The sequence below is a fragment of the Triticum urartu genome, chromosome 7A (genome assembly GCF_056163025.1).
Source record: "Triticum urartu cultivar PI428250 chromosome 7A, HENAU_Tu73, whole genome shotgun sequence".
Classification (NCBI taxonomy): domain Eukaryota; kingdom Viridiplantae; phylum Streptophyta; class Magnoliopsida; order Poales; family Poaceae; genus Triticum; species Triticum urartu.
Genome location: NC_141879.1, coordinates 95,251,284 through 95,264,099, shown reverse-complemented (window position 1 = coordinate 95,264,099; position 12,816 = coordinate 95,251,284). Strand labels below are relative to the sequence as shown.

The 12,816-nt window shown below is 54.1% G+C and overlaps 2 protein-coding genes across 2 annotated transcripts; both read right to left on the bottom strand.

Moving 5' to 3' along the window:
• Window positions 1-66: 66 nt before the first annotated feature.
• LOC125525043 (uncharacterized) lies at window positions 67-1,542 on the bottom strand. The gene has a single exon (XM_048690060.2). It carries the CDS (start codon window positions 1,288-1,290, stop codon window positions 271-273), a length of 1,020 nt encoding a protein of 339 aa, XP_048546017.1. The 5' UTR covers window positions 1,291-1,542; the 3' UTR covers window positions 67-270.
• Window positions 1,543-6,186: 4,644 nt separating this feature from the next.
• LOC125525483 (uncharacterized) lies at window positions 6,187-7,318 on the bottom strand. Its single transcript, XM_087536960.1, has 2 exons — window positions 6,640-7,318; window positions 6,187-6,560 (listed from the first exon to the last, which is right to left on the bottom strand). The coding sequence occupies exons 1-2, from the start codon at window positions 7,097-7,099 to the stop codon at window positions 6,400-6,402; spliced, it is 621 nt and encodes a 206-aa protein (XP_087393086.1). The 5' UTR covers window positions 7,100-7,318; the 3' UTR covers window positions 6,187-6,399.
• Between the last annotated feature and the right edge of the window lie 5,498 nt (window positions 7,319-12,816).

Sequence of the window (12,816 nt, the reverse complement as noted above, 5' to 3'; positions counted from 1 at the left end):
GAGAAGAGCAAATTATATGTAGAAATGAAGTAGAAAGTCCATTGCAATCTGCTACTAGTTCTCAGAGAACATGCAGTGAGATGTTGCTCCCAAGATGACCTATTTCGATGTACATTTTTAATCCGAGTTTACACAATATATCATATATAGAGTACTACAAAGTACTGTGTGTAATAATGTACAACAACAATACAAGTCTGAATATCTGATGCTGAGAAAAAAAAGTACACCTAGTTAAACCAGACGGCGACAGTGCGACCGGCGGAGGAGCTAGCGCCGCCACGCCAGCGGGCTCCCGTCCTCCAGCTCTGGCCGCGTCCTCACCATCTTCGCCGCCGGCATCCGGCTCCCCCGCACCGCCATCCTCCCCAGCTCCTCCCCGGCGAGCGCCCGCAGGTCCATCTCCTCCCTCCTGCGCCTCCTGCTCCACCGCACCGCCGCGACCACGGTGGCCGCCAGGAAGCTCACCACCACCACCCCGCCGACGCCGGCCACCGCCATCCACGCCCACCACCGCTCCCTCACCGCCGCAGGCGGCTGCGGCGGCGGCGGCGTCGGCGAAGGCGGTGGCGGTTGCAGCCGCACCGCCACGCCGTAGTGGCCCGTGCCGGTCACCGTGCACGCGGTGTCCGACGCCATGACGTGCGTGGCCACGGCCTTGGCCTTCCCGCTCTCCACCGCGAAGGTCACGCACCTCGCCGCCGTGGCGTTGAACGGCGTCGTCCCGTTCGCCGCCGCATGCGCGAGGTCCCCGAACTCCACGCGGACGGGCGCGCCGAGCGCCCGGAGCCCGACGGCCCTGCTGCCGTTGTTCCCGGTCGACACGTCGTACGCGAGCAGCGCGGCCACGGGGGCGGCCAGCGCGTACCCGGGCGGCGCAGCGAAGAGCGCGCCGGAGGAGGAGTTGCCGAGGAACCGCTCAAAGACGACGTCGACGCGGCGGGCGAACGGGGACGGCACGACGCGGGGCGGCACGGTGAACCCCGCGGTGCCGGCGGCGGCGTCGGTGGCGTTGACGCCGTCGTCCCAGAGGGAGCTGCTCCGCACGCGCAGCGCCGAGGCCTGGACCTCGACGAGGCCGCACGGCGACGGGCAGGCCGTGAGGGGCACGCCCACGAGCTTGTCGGTGCGGTGGAGCAGCTCGAACGCGCGGTCGCGGACGACGTCCTCCACGGCGGAGATGTTGACGACGACGGCGGCGCTGCCGCGATCCTGGGCAGCGGAGCAATGATGATGCAGGAAGAGCGCGAGGAGCAGCAGCGACAACAAGGACGACGATGGGACCGCCATTGCTGCCTCTCTTTCTGGAGGGCTAGCGCCGTGGCGTGTGGCGGCGGCGGTAGGATGCCGCCATCTCGACGGAGGGCTCGAACGGCGGGCCGGATGGACGGAGCGAGCGGAGGAGGTGGCCAGAGCTACGAGAGGTTAATCACCAATGGAGGCAAATGATCTCCTATATTTAGGGGGGATGCTGGCTGTTAATTAGTACCAGCACTCAGATGAAATGCAGCATTATATTATCTTTTTTTTAACACAATACAGACGCACAGACACGCATACACTTATTTCTATGTGCCATGAACAAGTTTTACAGGATTTTAAAATTTAGAAAAAGATCGAGTTTAAGAAGAATGTACACGGGCCATGTAAAACTATAGAGAGAAAATTAACTCCTAAAGATGAGATTAGAGGAATATTTTATCAGACAAACGTTCAGTCTCTAGTCTTCATGGCTAACGCTTCCGCGAACTAGTGGAGAAGAGCATGAGTGAAGGAAGGAGGACGAGGAAGGAGGAGAGGGAGGGGAGCTAACCGAAACCGTTAACGAGGCAACGACAACCTAGTGACAATGTGGCAATGCCTTGACTTGACGCTGGTGAGACCGAAAAATCGAGGAGGAGGGAAAGAATGACATGGCGAGGAGGATGAGGAAGAAGAAGGTATGCGCCAATCTCTCATGATGAAGAAAATGAAATAGGGGTTTGGAGGTTTGCGCCATATGATTAGTGCACATATGCAACATTCTAGTCCCATCTGAAATTTTATTTTTGAGGGATCATCCGAAATAAATTGAGAATGCATGTTGGGTTCCCAGCGAAAGTGGGGATGCGAAAATGCGTTCGAAAGAATTATTGAACTTGCCAAAGAAAAACAACTTTTTTCAGGAAAAAGAAAAACAACTTTAAATAAGTCAGTCCAAAACATTTGTTCTGAACAATGAAGTCCTCTAAACGTTCATGCGAAAATGCCATGATCCACAATGAACAAGTACAAAAAATGTTAATGTTTGCTGAAACGTTAAAAGTACATTTTTTTGTTTTCTTAAAAAAAAGGATCACAAAAGCTAGAGCCCTAAAGGGTATTTCTGTCCAAAATCGGCCTTCTTTTCTAGTACTGCCAAAGAGAAAGAGCAATGGAGCAGCTCGGTTCTCATTTTATATGTCATCTTTATCGGAGCAACGGAGGGTGGAGCAGTTGATACGATAGTGCTACGGTCTCCAACCCAACCTTTTTCCGATGGCGACACGCCTCACCTCACCGGAGTTCGTGGAGTGCGGCAGCTTTATATATGGGGCGGCGCGGCGCGGCCGGGTTGACCCTCCATCGTAGAGAATCCTGCACATTCTCCAACACTTTCATACATCCGAGCCGAGCTGTCCGGGGCATCTTCAACCCTTGAAACGCCCGCATGTATCTGGACGGAATTGTCACACTTTGCCATGTGCCTCATCGGTCCGCGTCCGCAAACCAGACGCAAATCAGAAAAGCTTTGCGGGCATCTGCATCGCCACCATGTACACGTCCGACACCCTAGTCCATCGAAAAACATCTCTTGTACGGTTGTGCCGGCACCCTATCCCACGTGACAGAACCCCCGCTCCCCACATCACATTCATGCAAGCGAAGAGTGGACGCAATCATGCATTGGAGTCGGTATTGAAGCGTCACTCAGGTCGAGAGCGCTGCCCACATCGTGTCCCGGCCTCCGCACAAGTTCAATGTCGAAGAGACTACTGGACGGGCCGGTCTCTACCACATTCAAACCGGCTGCCTGTCCATCCGTCAGCCGGCATTAAATAGTTGTGGCGGTCGAGAAACCAACTCAGACGCCCGCATTGAAACAACCCGCCATTTGGCCTTGCCAGCGTCCGCTATTTATATGTGGCCAGAATCGACACGATCCGTACCCCACCACCTCCGCCATGAACGCGAGCTCTAGAGCGATGTGGGAGAGTCTCTCGATGGAGAAGAGGCAGGAGTTAGTCGGCCTTGCGACAGAGTGTGACTGGCCCGTCATGTGCAAGGATAGAGGATGACTTGCCGGAGGTCAGCGACGTCGACCAAATGATACAGGAGGCATTTGACGAAGAGCCAGCGCGCGGCCATCCCTATCTGCTTCACCATGGAGCAGGCGTATGCATATCAATGTCATCATGGCGGACGAGCAGTCAGCAGGTCTGGTGTTGGCGTTTCGGCAGGCGCGGTAGGACCAAAGCTACAACCTTGGGCTCATCGACGAGCATTGGCTCACCGAGGGACAAATCGCTGGCGAACGAGCGAGTGACGATGTGATGCGGCTTGAACTACGTCGGTATTTCCCCAGAGAGGAAGGGATGATGTAGCACAACTACGGTAGGTATTTCCCTCAGTGATGAGACCAAGGTTATCGAACTAGTAGAAGAACCACGCAACACCACGTAAACAGCTCCTGCACACAAAGAACAAATACTTGCAACCCGACATAAGAGAGGGGTTGTCAATCCCTCACGGGTAAAAAGATAGGTAAAATTGTAGTAGATTGGATAAATAGATCTCGCGGAAACGCGAGATAAAATAAATAATATTGTAGCAAGGTATTTTGTGTTTTTGGATTGATAGATCTGAAAATAAAAGCAAATAAAAATAAATCGCGAAGGCAAATATAATAAAGAAGAGACCCGAGGGCCGTAGATTTCACTAGTGGCTTCTCTGGAGAAAAATAGCATACGGCAGGTAAACAAATTACTGTTGAGCAATTGATAGAGCTTTAAATAATCATGAAGATATCCAGGTAATGATCATTACATATGCATCACGTCCAAGATTAGTAGGCCGACTCCTGTCAGCATCTACTATTATTACACACACACATCGATCGCTATCCAGCATGCATCTAGTGTATTAAGTTCATGGAGAAACGGAGTAATGCAATAAGAACGATGGCATGATGTAGACAAGATCTATGTATGTAGAAATAGACTCCATCTTGTTATCCTTAATAGCAATGATACATACATGTGGGTTCCAGTGGCGGAGCCAGCTCGGCCGGCGAGTCGGGGCAAAGTACACGGCGTTTCTGCCTGCCAGATTTTTGCCCCTACAAAATGCTGGTTAGCCCTCCATTTACTGCTCCTATTCAAACAAGAGTGCATGGTTGAGCCCGGGCAGCTGCCCCGGGTTGCCGGGAGGTGGCTCCGCCACTGGTGGGTTCCCCTTCTGTCACTGGGATCAAGCACCGTAAGATCGAACCCATCACAAAGCACGTCTTCCCATGGCAGGAAGAATCGATCTAGTTGGCCTAACTAAACCAAAGATTTGAAAAAGAAATATGAGACTATAAGTAACCACCCGGCGAGGGTGGTGAGCCATCTCTCATACTAAACCGCAAAAAGAGAATCAAAAGAGAGAGAGAGAGAGAGAGAGAGAGAGAGAGAGGAAGCCATCTAGCTACTAACTACGGACCCGTAGGTCTACAATGAACTACTCACGCATCATCGGATATGCACCAATGAGGATGATGAACCCCTCCGTGATGGTGTCTAGATTGGATCTGGTGGTTCTGAAACTTGCGGCGGCTGGAATTGATTTTCGTCGACTCCCCTAGGGTTTCTGGATATTGGGGTATTTATAGAGCAAAGAGGCGGTCCGGGAGGCCACCGAGGTGGGCACAACCCACCTGGGCGCCCTCGGGGCACCCCTCTGGCACTTCTTCGGCCCATCTTGTATTTTCTGGTTTAGAAAAATTCTTCAAAAAGTTTCGCTGCGTTTGGACCCCGTTTGGTATTGATTTTCCGTGAAGTAAAAAAACAAGCAAAAAACAGCAACTGACACTGGGCACTATGTCAATAGGTTAGTTCCAAAAAAAATATAAAGTTGTTATAAAATAATTATAAAACATCAAAAAATGATAATGTAATAGCATGGAACAATCAAAAAATATAGATACGTTGGTGACGTATCACGATGCCGTCATGGCCATGGGCGTGGAGGATCGGTGCTTCCTGGATGGGTAGCAGATGTACCGGTTCATGCACAACCCTTATGACATCCGTCGCGAGCGATGACGACTTCGCATTCTGCGGGCTAAGACAGATGCCATGTTCATGGAGATGAGCCGCGCCGCCCACACGCGATTCCCTCCTGGCCAGCCCGTCCACGTCCGGGGACATACATAGGGCGGACTCCGGCGAGGAAGAGTAGGAGCCGGCACACAGGCGTGGCCACTTTCCATGTGTGGTCGTATCCCACATACTACCCTTCCCCTCTCGTAGCTTCACTTCCTAGAGCTCACGGCCGTTGAGCTTGTTGTACATGGGGATGACAGGCCCCAACAAAGATTTGGACTAGGTTAAAAAAGTGTCGCCTGCTTTTGTTAAGTTGAAATATGTAAAATAGAAATGTAATGAATTTGATCCGGATTAAATGAAAACCATCCCGTTTGCATGAAAATCTGTCTGCTTGTTCAAATCCGTTTGAGATGTACGCAGACGTTTGAGATACACGGTTGAATGGTCGGCTCCCGTATCACTATTAGAGAACGGATACCGTTTCCGTTTTAGGGTTGCGTGTTGGAGATGCCCTCAAGGGGGAAAGAAAGAGTGATATGTGGGGGCTATGCCACGTGGGGTCCATCGGTTGAATGAGACGAGAGAAGTTTTTCTTTTTCTTTTTGAAGATGAAGGTATTTTTTAAAGTAAATTTTTCTTAATTTTTTTCTGTGATGATGGTTAGATGAGGTGAAAAAAAGCTTTTACATGCTGGTGAGGTTTTTTTGGCAGATTTTTCTTTATTTTCTTAGATGAAGGTGAGGCAAGGTTTGCTCTTTTATATGGACGTGAGTTTTTTTTTTCTTTTTTTCTTCAGATACACGTGACGGCGCACATGCCCAGTGAAATAAGCGCATAGCTTCATCTCATGCGACACGCAATGACGCGCCCCAACCACTATTGGTAGCACTGCTCATTTAAATGAGCTAATAAGCAACAATCAGTGAATTTTCCTAGCACGAAAGACCTAGAGGCTCTACCCTGAAAATGTGAAGACCAAACAAACTATCTGCAAGTGTACACGATCATGAGCTGAATGCAGCGAGCAGAACGCTCCTCAGTCCCAACGGCTTCGCGCGGTCGTCCAAGAAGCCTAAAGCAACACACCAAACGAGAACAATTCGCCAAACAGCATCGTCCAGACCGCGCGCCAGGCGCTTCCTGTCCAGCACCGGTCGCCGCCCGACGGATCGCCGGCGTGAGTATTGCGCGGCGCCGTCCGAACGGCGGGCGGCGGCGGCGGCGCCTGCACAACTGAGAGCAAAACTCTTGGCGCGTCAGATTCCTTGCAAATTATGGCTGAGACGCGCGTCGCACGTCGGCGGGAACTGACCTGGGTCGGGCATGCCGACGGAGCTGTCGCGGCAGCCGACGGGGAGGCGGCAGCGTGCGGGCAGCGCCAGCGCCTGCTCTCTGGTGACGTTGAAGTCGGCGAGCATCCCCGGGTCGGCGAGCAGCTGGCAGATGCACGGCATCTCGGTGGCCGCAGCGCGGCTCAGGGCGGTGCAGCACGTCGGCGCGGGGCGCCCCGCCGACTTGAGGTACGCCGTGCACGGCAGCACTTCCTCCAGGCACGGCAGGAGGGGGGACGGCGTGATGCTCATGCTCCTGCCGGGGGCGGGGGCGGGGGCGGGGGCGGAGGCGCCGACGGCCGCGGCTGGACGGGGTCGGGGGAGGACGAGGAGGAACAAGAGCACGGCGGAGCAATGCATCGCGGTCTCCAGAATGGCAGTGGCTGATCGACGCCGTGATGATCGATCTGAGGTTTGTTTTGACTCGTTAAGCCTGCGCATGCGCGCGCTCCGTGCAGAGAGGCCATCACCGGCGATGTTGTGGTGGTGACTCGCAGAGTGCGCATGCAGGATCACATCCAAGACCAGGTGTGTGTTGTGGGCATGTGCAGGCCGTTACAAACTCACGGCTTCTGTTAAGGCGGGCGGCATACTCGTTCTTTCTTCTTTGGAGAAGCGGGATTGCTAAATCTCAGCAATGTTATATTTGTGAGATCTTACATGGAAATAAGTGTAAAATAATAATTGTTCTTCTTCTTTTTAACTTTTTTTTGAATAACTTTTTTAACATTTTAAAATTTGAGGAGTTAAACGGTGGCCAGATCTAAATGAATCATCAGATTTAACTCCTCAAATGGAGTAACCCCATACGGATGTTCCTCTCCATCTTCTTCTCACTTCTTCCTTTCGGTGTGCCTTGGAGCAGCACATTGGTCGCGCATAGCTCTGGCGTGTCGCCAAACCCTGATCCCGCCGCCTCGCCACCGGCCTCTGCCACTACGGCGAGGTCTGACGTGCCCGTGCCCATGTGTGGCCTAGCTCCACGACCAAAGCAGAACACCCCGTATTCAAATTGGCGTCAGCTCGTTTTTTTAGAAAAGGAGGATGTACTCCCGGCTTCCGTATCTGGACAATACATGCAACCATATTATTAATTATTCCCAAAGACCATACAAGGTGATACATCAATAAGTTTGAAGGCACCATCTTGGCAACGTTGTTGCTACTTCTATCTCCTTGATGAAGGTGTGCCGAATGTTCGGGCTTAATACCAAACAGACATCGCACCAAAGCCTAACATCTAAAGCCGGGTGTCCCATACAAGCCACTACCTGGATTGGGTCCCACCCCGGTCTGTCACACTCTCAGTGAGCACCGCATGCTGCAAGGGCCGTCACCTCCATCATCCCTTGGTCCATCCTCAGAGTAAAAATGATGTACCGACCTTGCCAGGCCTGCCTGTCATCAACGCCACCATGACGTCAGACAACTCCCTCCTCCTGCGCACGTCCATCCAGACACATCCGTCGTCGAGAATCAGCTACACCATGCCGCCAATACTCGTCGTCGTCGACGCGGTAGATCCAACGCTGCTCCACCTGCTGATCCTCCACACCGTCGCCGCTGCAGGAACTGCCATGTAGAGCCCACCACCCACAGTACCTCTCCCGCAAACATCCAAGCCTCCCAAGACGGCGCCTCCATGGAGGACACGACGCTAAGGGCGCCGCCGCTGACGAAGCTATGTACCTAGGGTAGGGTCATGGATCTGTCCAAGATACCCTCCCCAAAGACATCTCTAAAAGAACCAGAAGCAGTTGAAGAGAGATCATCATCCATTCGACCATGAAGTTATGTTTCACTCGGCAGCTTTGAAGACACTCGACCATGCGAACAACCACTCGACCACCAGAAGATGTGAAGCCACTCACTCCGCAATGGTCAGGATTTAAGTCATAGCTTTAATAATCATTTATGGCACTCTACTCCGAACGTTACCAGTAACGCTCCTCCTTTATGAACATTGAACCCTGTGTAACGGAGGGGAGCTGGGGTCCTGGCGCACTCTATATAAGCCACCCCCCTCCTCTGGGACAAGGGTTCACACCTTTTGTAATTCACACGCATATATCCAGTCGACCGCCTCCGGGCTCCGAGACGTAGGGCTGTTACTTCCTCCGAGAAGGGCCTGAACTCGTAAAACTCGCGTGTACAACTCCTCCGTAGCTAGGATCTTGCCTCTACATTCCTACCCCCCTATTCTACTGTCAGGCTTAGAACCACGACAGTTGGCGCCCACCATGGGGCCGGTGTCTTAGTGATTTTGTGGAGAAGTTGCAAGTTTTCCGATCCCCTTCATCATGGTCTCAGGCGGAGGTTTGGCTGAGGGCCGCAAGATCCATCTCAGCGCGCTCGTGTTTATCGCCGACGACTCTGCTTGGCTTCAGGAGGCTCCACTCGAAGTCGACGCGCTCCCCATCTGTGGGGCAACGCACTTTCGCACGTGCGTCCGCGGCGTCCTCCTGCGGCAGCCGTCGACCCAGTATCAGTCGGCTCCAGCAGCTTTCCCCCTCCCTGTGGCCCGCTGGAGCAAACGTTCTGGTCGGTCGAGGCTTCAGCGGTGGGTGAGGCATGCAGTGGCCCGCCAATCGGGCACCCCTCAAGTCGCGGCAATCGAACCCGACGAAACTCTCTATGGCTTGTTCGATCTGTCGACTGGCTCCGTAGAGACTGCATCCGAGTGCGACAGTAGCGACCCAGCGGCAGAAGTTCTGATGGTCAATGGACCACGCGGTCCTCCTGGCTTCACCCGTGAAGACGGAGGTGATGGGGACGGCGATCCGTCGCGCGTTCATGAAGAGTACCGCCCCGAACCCCTCTCTTCGCAGTAGAGGGAGGAACTTCACCGCCGGAACATGGATGCACTGCATACTCCTATAGTTGGAGAAACGCCTGAGGCCCAGGCCTTGGAGCAGGCGCGCTTGGCCAACTTGGCTGAGCGCACTCGACTGGAGAACCTCCAGCGCGCACTCGACGATTGCGGTCGGCAACGTGCTCCTGAATCCAGTCGACGCCAGCTTTTTTCACCTCTGACTCAGGTATACCGAACCCCGATCCAGAATCTAGCAGCTGCTGCCCGGATAGCTGAGTCCATCCAACCTTCCCAGTCAGAAGCTGGCCGAGGTTTGGTGCAGATCCGAGCTTTGCTCCGAGCGGCGGGAGAACAGAGCACAGCCGTATCTCAGTCGCGGAATAGGATCCATAGCAGATCCATGGTTGCAGACACAGTTCAGTCGGCCCACAGCCCAAGATCGCCCCCGAGGCGTGAGGGACGTGGAGATCGACGAGATCAGTACAGAAACCATGAGCAGTATGATCACCGAGTCGATCGCGATGATCGTCGTCGAGTGCCCACGCCTCCCCCAAGGAGTGGGTCGTACGTGCCTCGGCAGCATGAAGACAGGCGCCCTCATAGCATTGGGCGAGGGATTCCACTCGACCCCAGGGAGCTAGGCTTTGATGCGAGATCTGTTCTCGTTCAGGGCTTGGTCGACAGAAACAGAGCTCACCGAGAGGGCCATGACAGGGATCCGCAAACCAGCAGCAGGGTGCATGTCTCAGGTCCAGAGTGCTTCAGCAGAGCCATCAGGGTTGCAGTGATTCCCCCCAACTTTAGGTTGGCGACTGGAGTCAGTAAGTTCACTGGTGAGTCCAAGCCTGACACCTGGCTTGAAGACTACCGAGTGGCTGTCCAGATTGGTGGCGGCAATGATGAAGTGGCCATGAAACACCTTCCTCTGATGTTGGAGGGCTCGGCTAGAGCATGGCTGAATCAGTTGGCACCCAGCAGTATTTATAATTGAGAAGATCTCGCCCGAGTGTTTGTCAGAACATTCAAGGGCACTTGCAAACGGCCGGCAGGTTTGACAGAATTACAGTGTTGTGTTCAGAAACCGAATGAAACTTTGAGGGATTATATCCAGAGATGGATCACCCTGCACCACACGGTGTAGGATGTGTCTGATCATCAGGAATTTGTGCCTTTAAGGAAGGTGTCAGGTATCGGGAGTTGAATCTGAAATTCGGTCGTACAGGAAATATGACTCTGACTCGGATGATGAAGATTTCCACCAAGTATGCCAATGGTGAAGAAGAAGAACGACTCCGGAGTGGCAAGCACAAAGCAGTCGCCCATGCAGCCGGAGGAGGAAACTCCGGTCGGAAACAGAAGCGCAAGGCCGAGCCAGCTGCTCCTGGTGAAGCCTTAGCTGTGGTTCAAGGAAAGTTCAAGGGGAAGCCCAAAGGGCCGTGGAACCCCAAGAAAGTAAAAGATCAAGATGGAAATGACGTGCTGGATCTGCCGTGCCACATCCACACCAAAAAAGATGAAGTGGGTAATTTCATTTATCCGGAGCACACCACTCGGCAGTGTCGACTCCTAATCCAGCAATTCCGAGAGAAACATCCCAAGGAAAAGGAGAAGGAAGCAGACAAGGCTGAGGATGAGGAAGAATATGATGATGGTTATCCCCACGTGAATTCCACTCTGATGATTTTCGCTAACGTTGAGAGCAAAAGCCGATTGAAAGTTATCAACAGAGAAGATGTCGGTGGGAACGACACCTATGGGATCACAAGAATACCTACTGTGGTTAGCGGGGCGCGGGGTCGTGAGAAGAGCGGATCAAATAGATAGCACACGGTTCGTTTATCCAGGTTCGGGCCGCGAGGATGCGTAAAACCCTACTCCTGCTTTGGTGGATTGTATATCTGTGTTCTTGAGCTAGCTATGGGGCGTGAGGAGCTCCAAAAAGCTGAATCCTTCCTCTGGTCGCCTCGGGCCTCCTTTTATAGAAAAAGGGGTTGCCACAGTGGCATACAGAAGGTGGAAAGGGTACAGTGATGCGAGGTTATCCCTCGCATTACATGACAAGGCGCATTTAATGCGTCTTGCCTAGGTGTCCTTGCTTTATCGGGGACGGGGGAGAGACCTGTCTCGTCCGTCGCCGCTCCTTCTTGTGTCGACACGCGCCCTGGCCAGTGACGCCTGCGATGCCACGTAGGTAGGCAGGCAGCTGAGGTGGCGTAGTGGTGGGTCTTCATGAAGATCTGCATGCCGCCACGCAGGTGCCTGCCCAGCTGGTTGGGTCGGCAGCTGCATGCATGTGGTGGTGGAGGTTTAGTCGGCGTGGGCCTGATGGTGGCCCTGCAGGTGTCCTTGGCAAGGGCCTTGCCGGGGCCCCGGCAAGGGTCTTGCCGAGGCGCCTGCTGTCATCCCCGGCAAGGTGCTTGCCGGGGGCCTTGTGGTCTTCCTCGGCTAGGATCCTGCCAAGGGTTGTCGTCTCCTTAGTGTGTATCTGATCTTGAATGTATTCACAAAGATCTGCATGCCGCCACGGGGATGTCTCCCGAATCCTTGCCCTTTGGGGGCAGTGGACTCAAGGGTGATTTGCTCCGTAGGCACGGGACGAGTCGCCGTGGCAAGGGTCTTGCCGGGGCTGCTAGAACTGTCTCCCGGCAAGGATCTTGATGGGGGAGTCCGCTTCATCCCCTTTGCTCTTTGTGGTCTTGGCATTGGCATCGTTCTAGTTCTCTTGAGCTTCGGTCCTACCCTGGCTCACCTCCCTTGCCTTGCTTGGTGTGGTGGTGCCCGTGGCTCAGACTGCCCGTGCACAGTTATAGGGGTACAAAAAGTGTACCCCTCTTTTTGTACACTGACAGGAGCCCCGGGCCTGGGCCACTCATAAGCGCAACGCATTGTTGGGCTAGGCCCAAAAACGGTGCGCGGGCAGGCGGGGCGGTTTTTACCGCGGTAAGATTCTTCGCGCGCTGCGCTTCCCACGATTCCCGCGCGTGGCGCGGCGTGGGGAGGCGCGTGTGACGTGGGCGGCATGCGTGGGGTTGGTTCCCGTAGGCATGCGTCACATCGTAGTAAATGGGCGGTTCGTGCCTTCCCCATAAACGGAGGGAGGCGTGGAGGCGCGGCCCACTTACTGAATGGGGCTGAGGCGCGGTCTTCAAGGCGTCCACTCCCCATGATCACGGGGTGGGGATTGGTCGTCTCACCCGTCCCCTCGGTTCTACACGTCCGCCACGTGTCTCCCATGCACCTGGGGTAGCGAACGGTGGATGCGGGAAACCGGGCCGTCTCTGGTTGGGGCGGCGGGTCGGTCCTGGCTCCCTGCGCCTTCCGTATCTTGATTGGCCGAGCGAGGCGG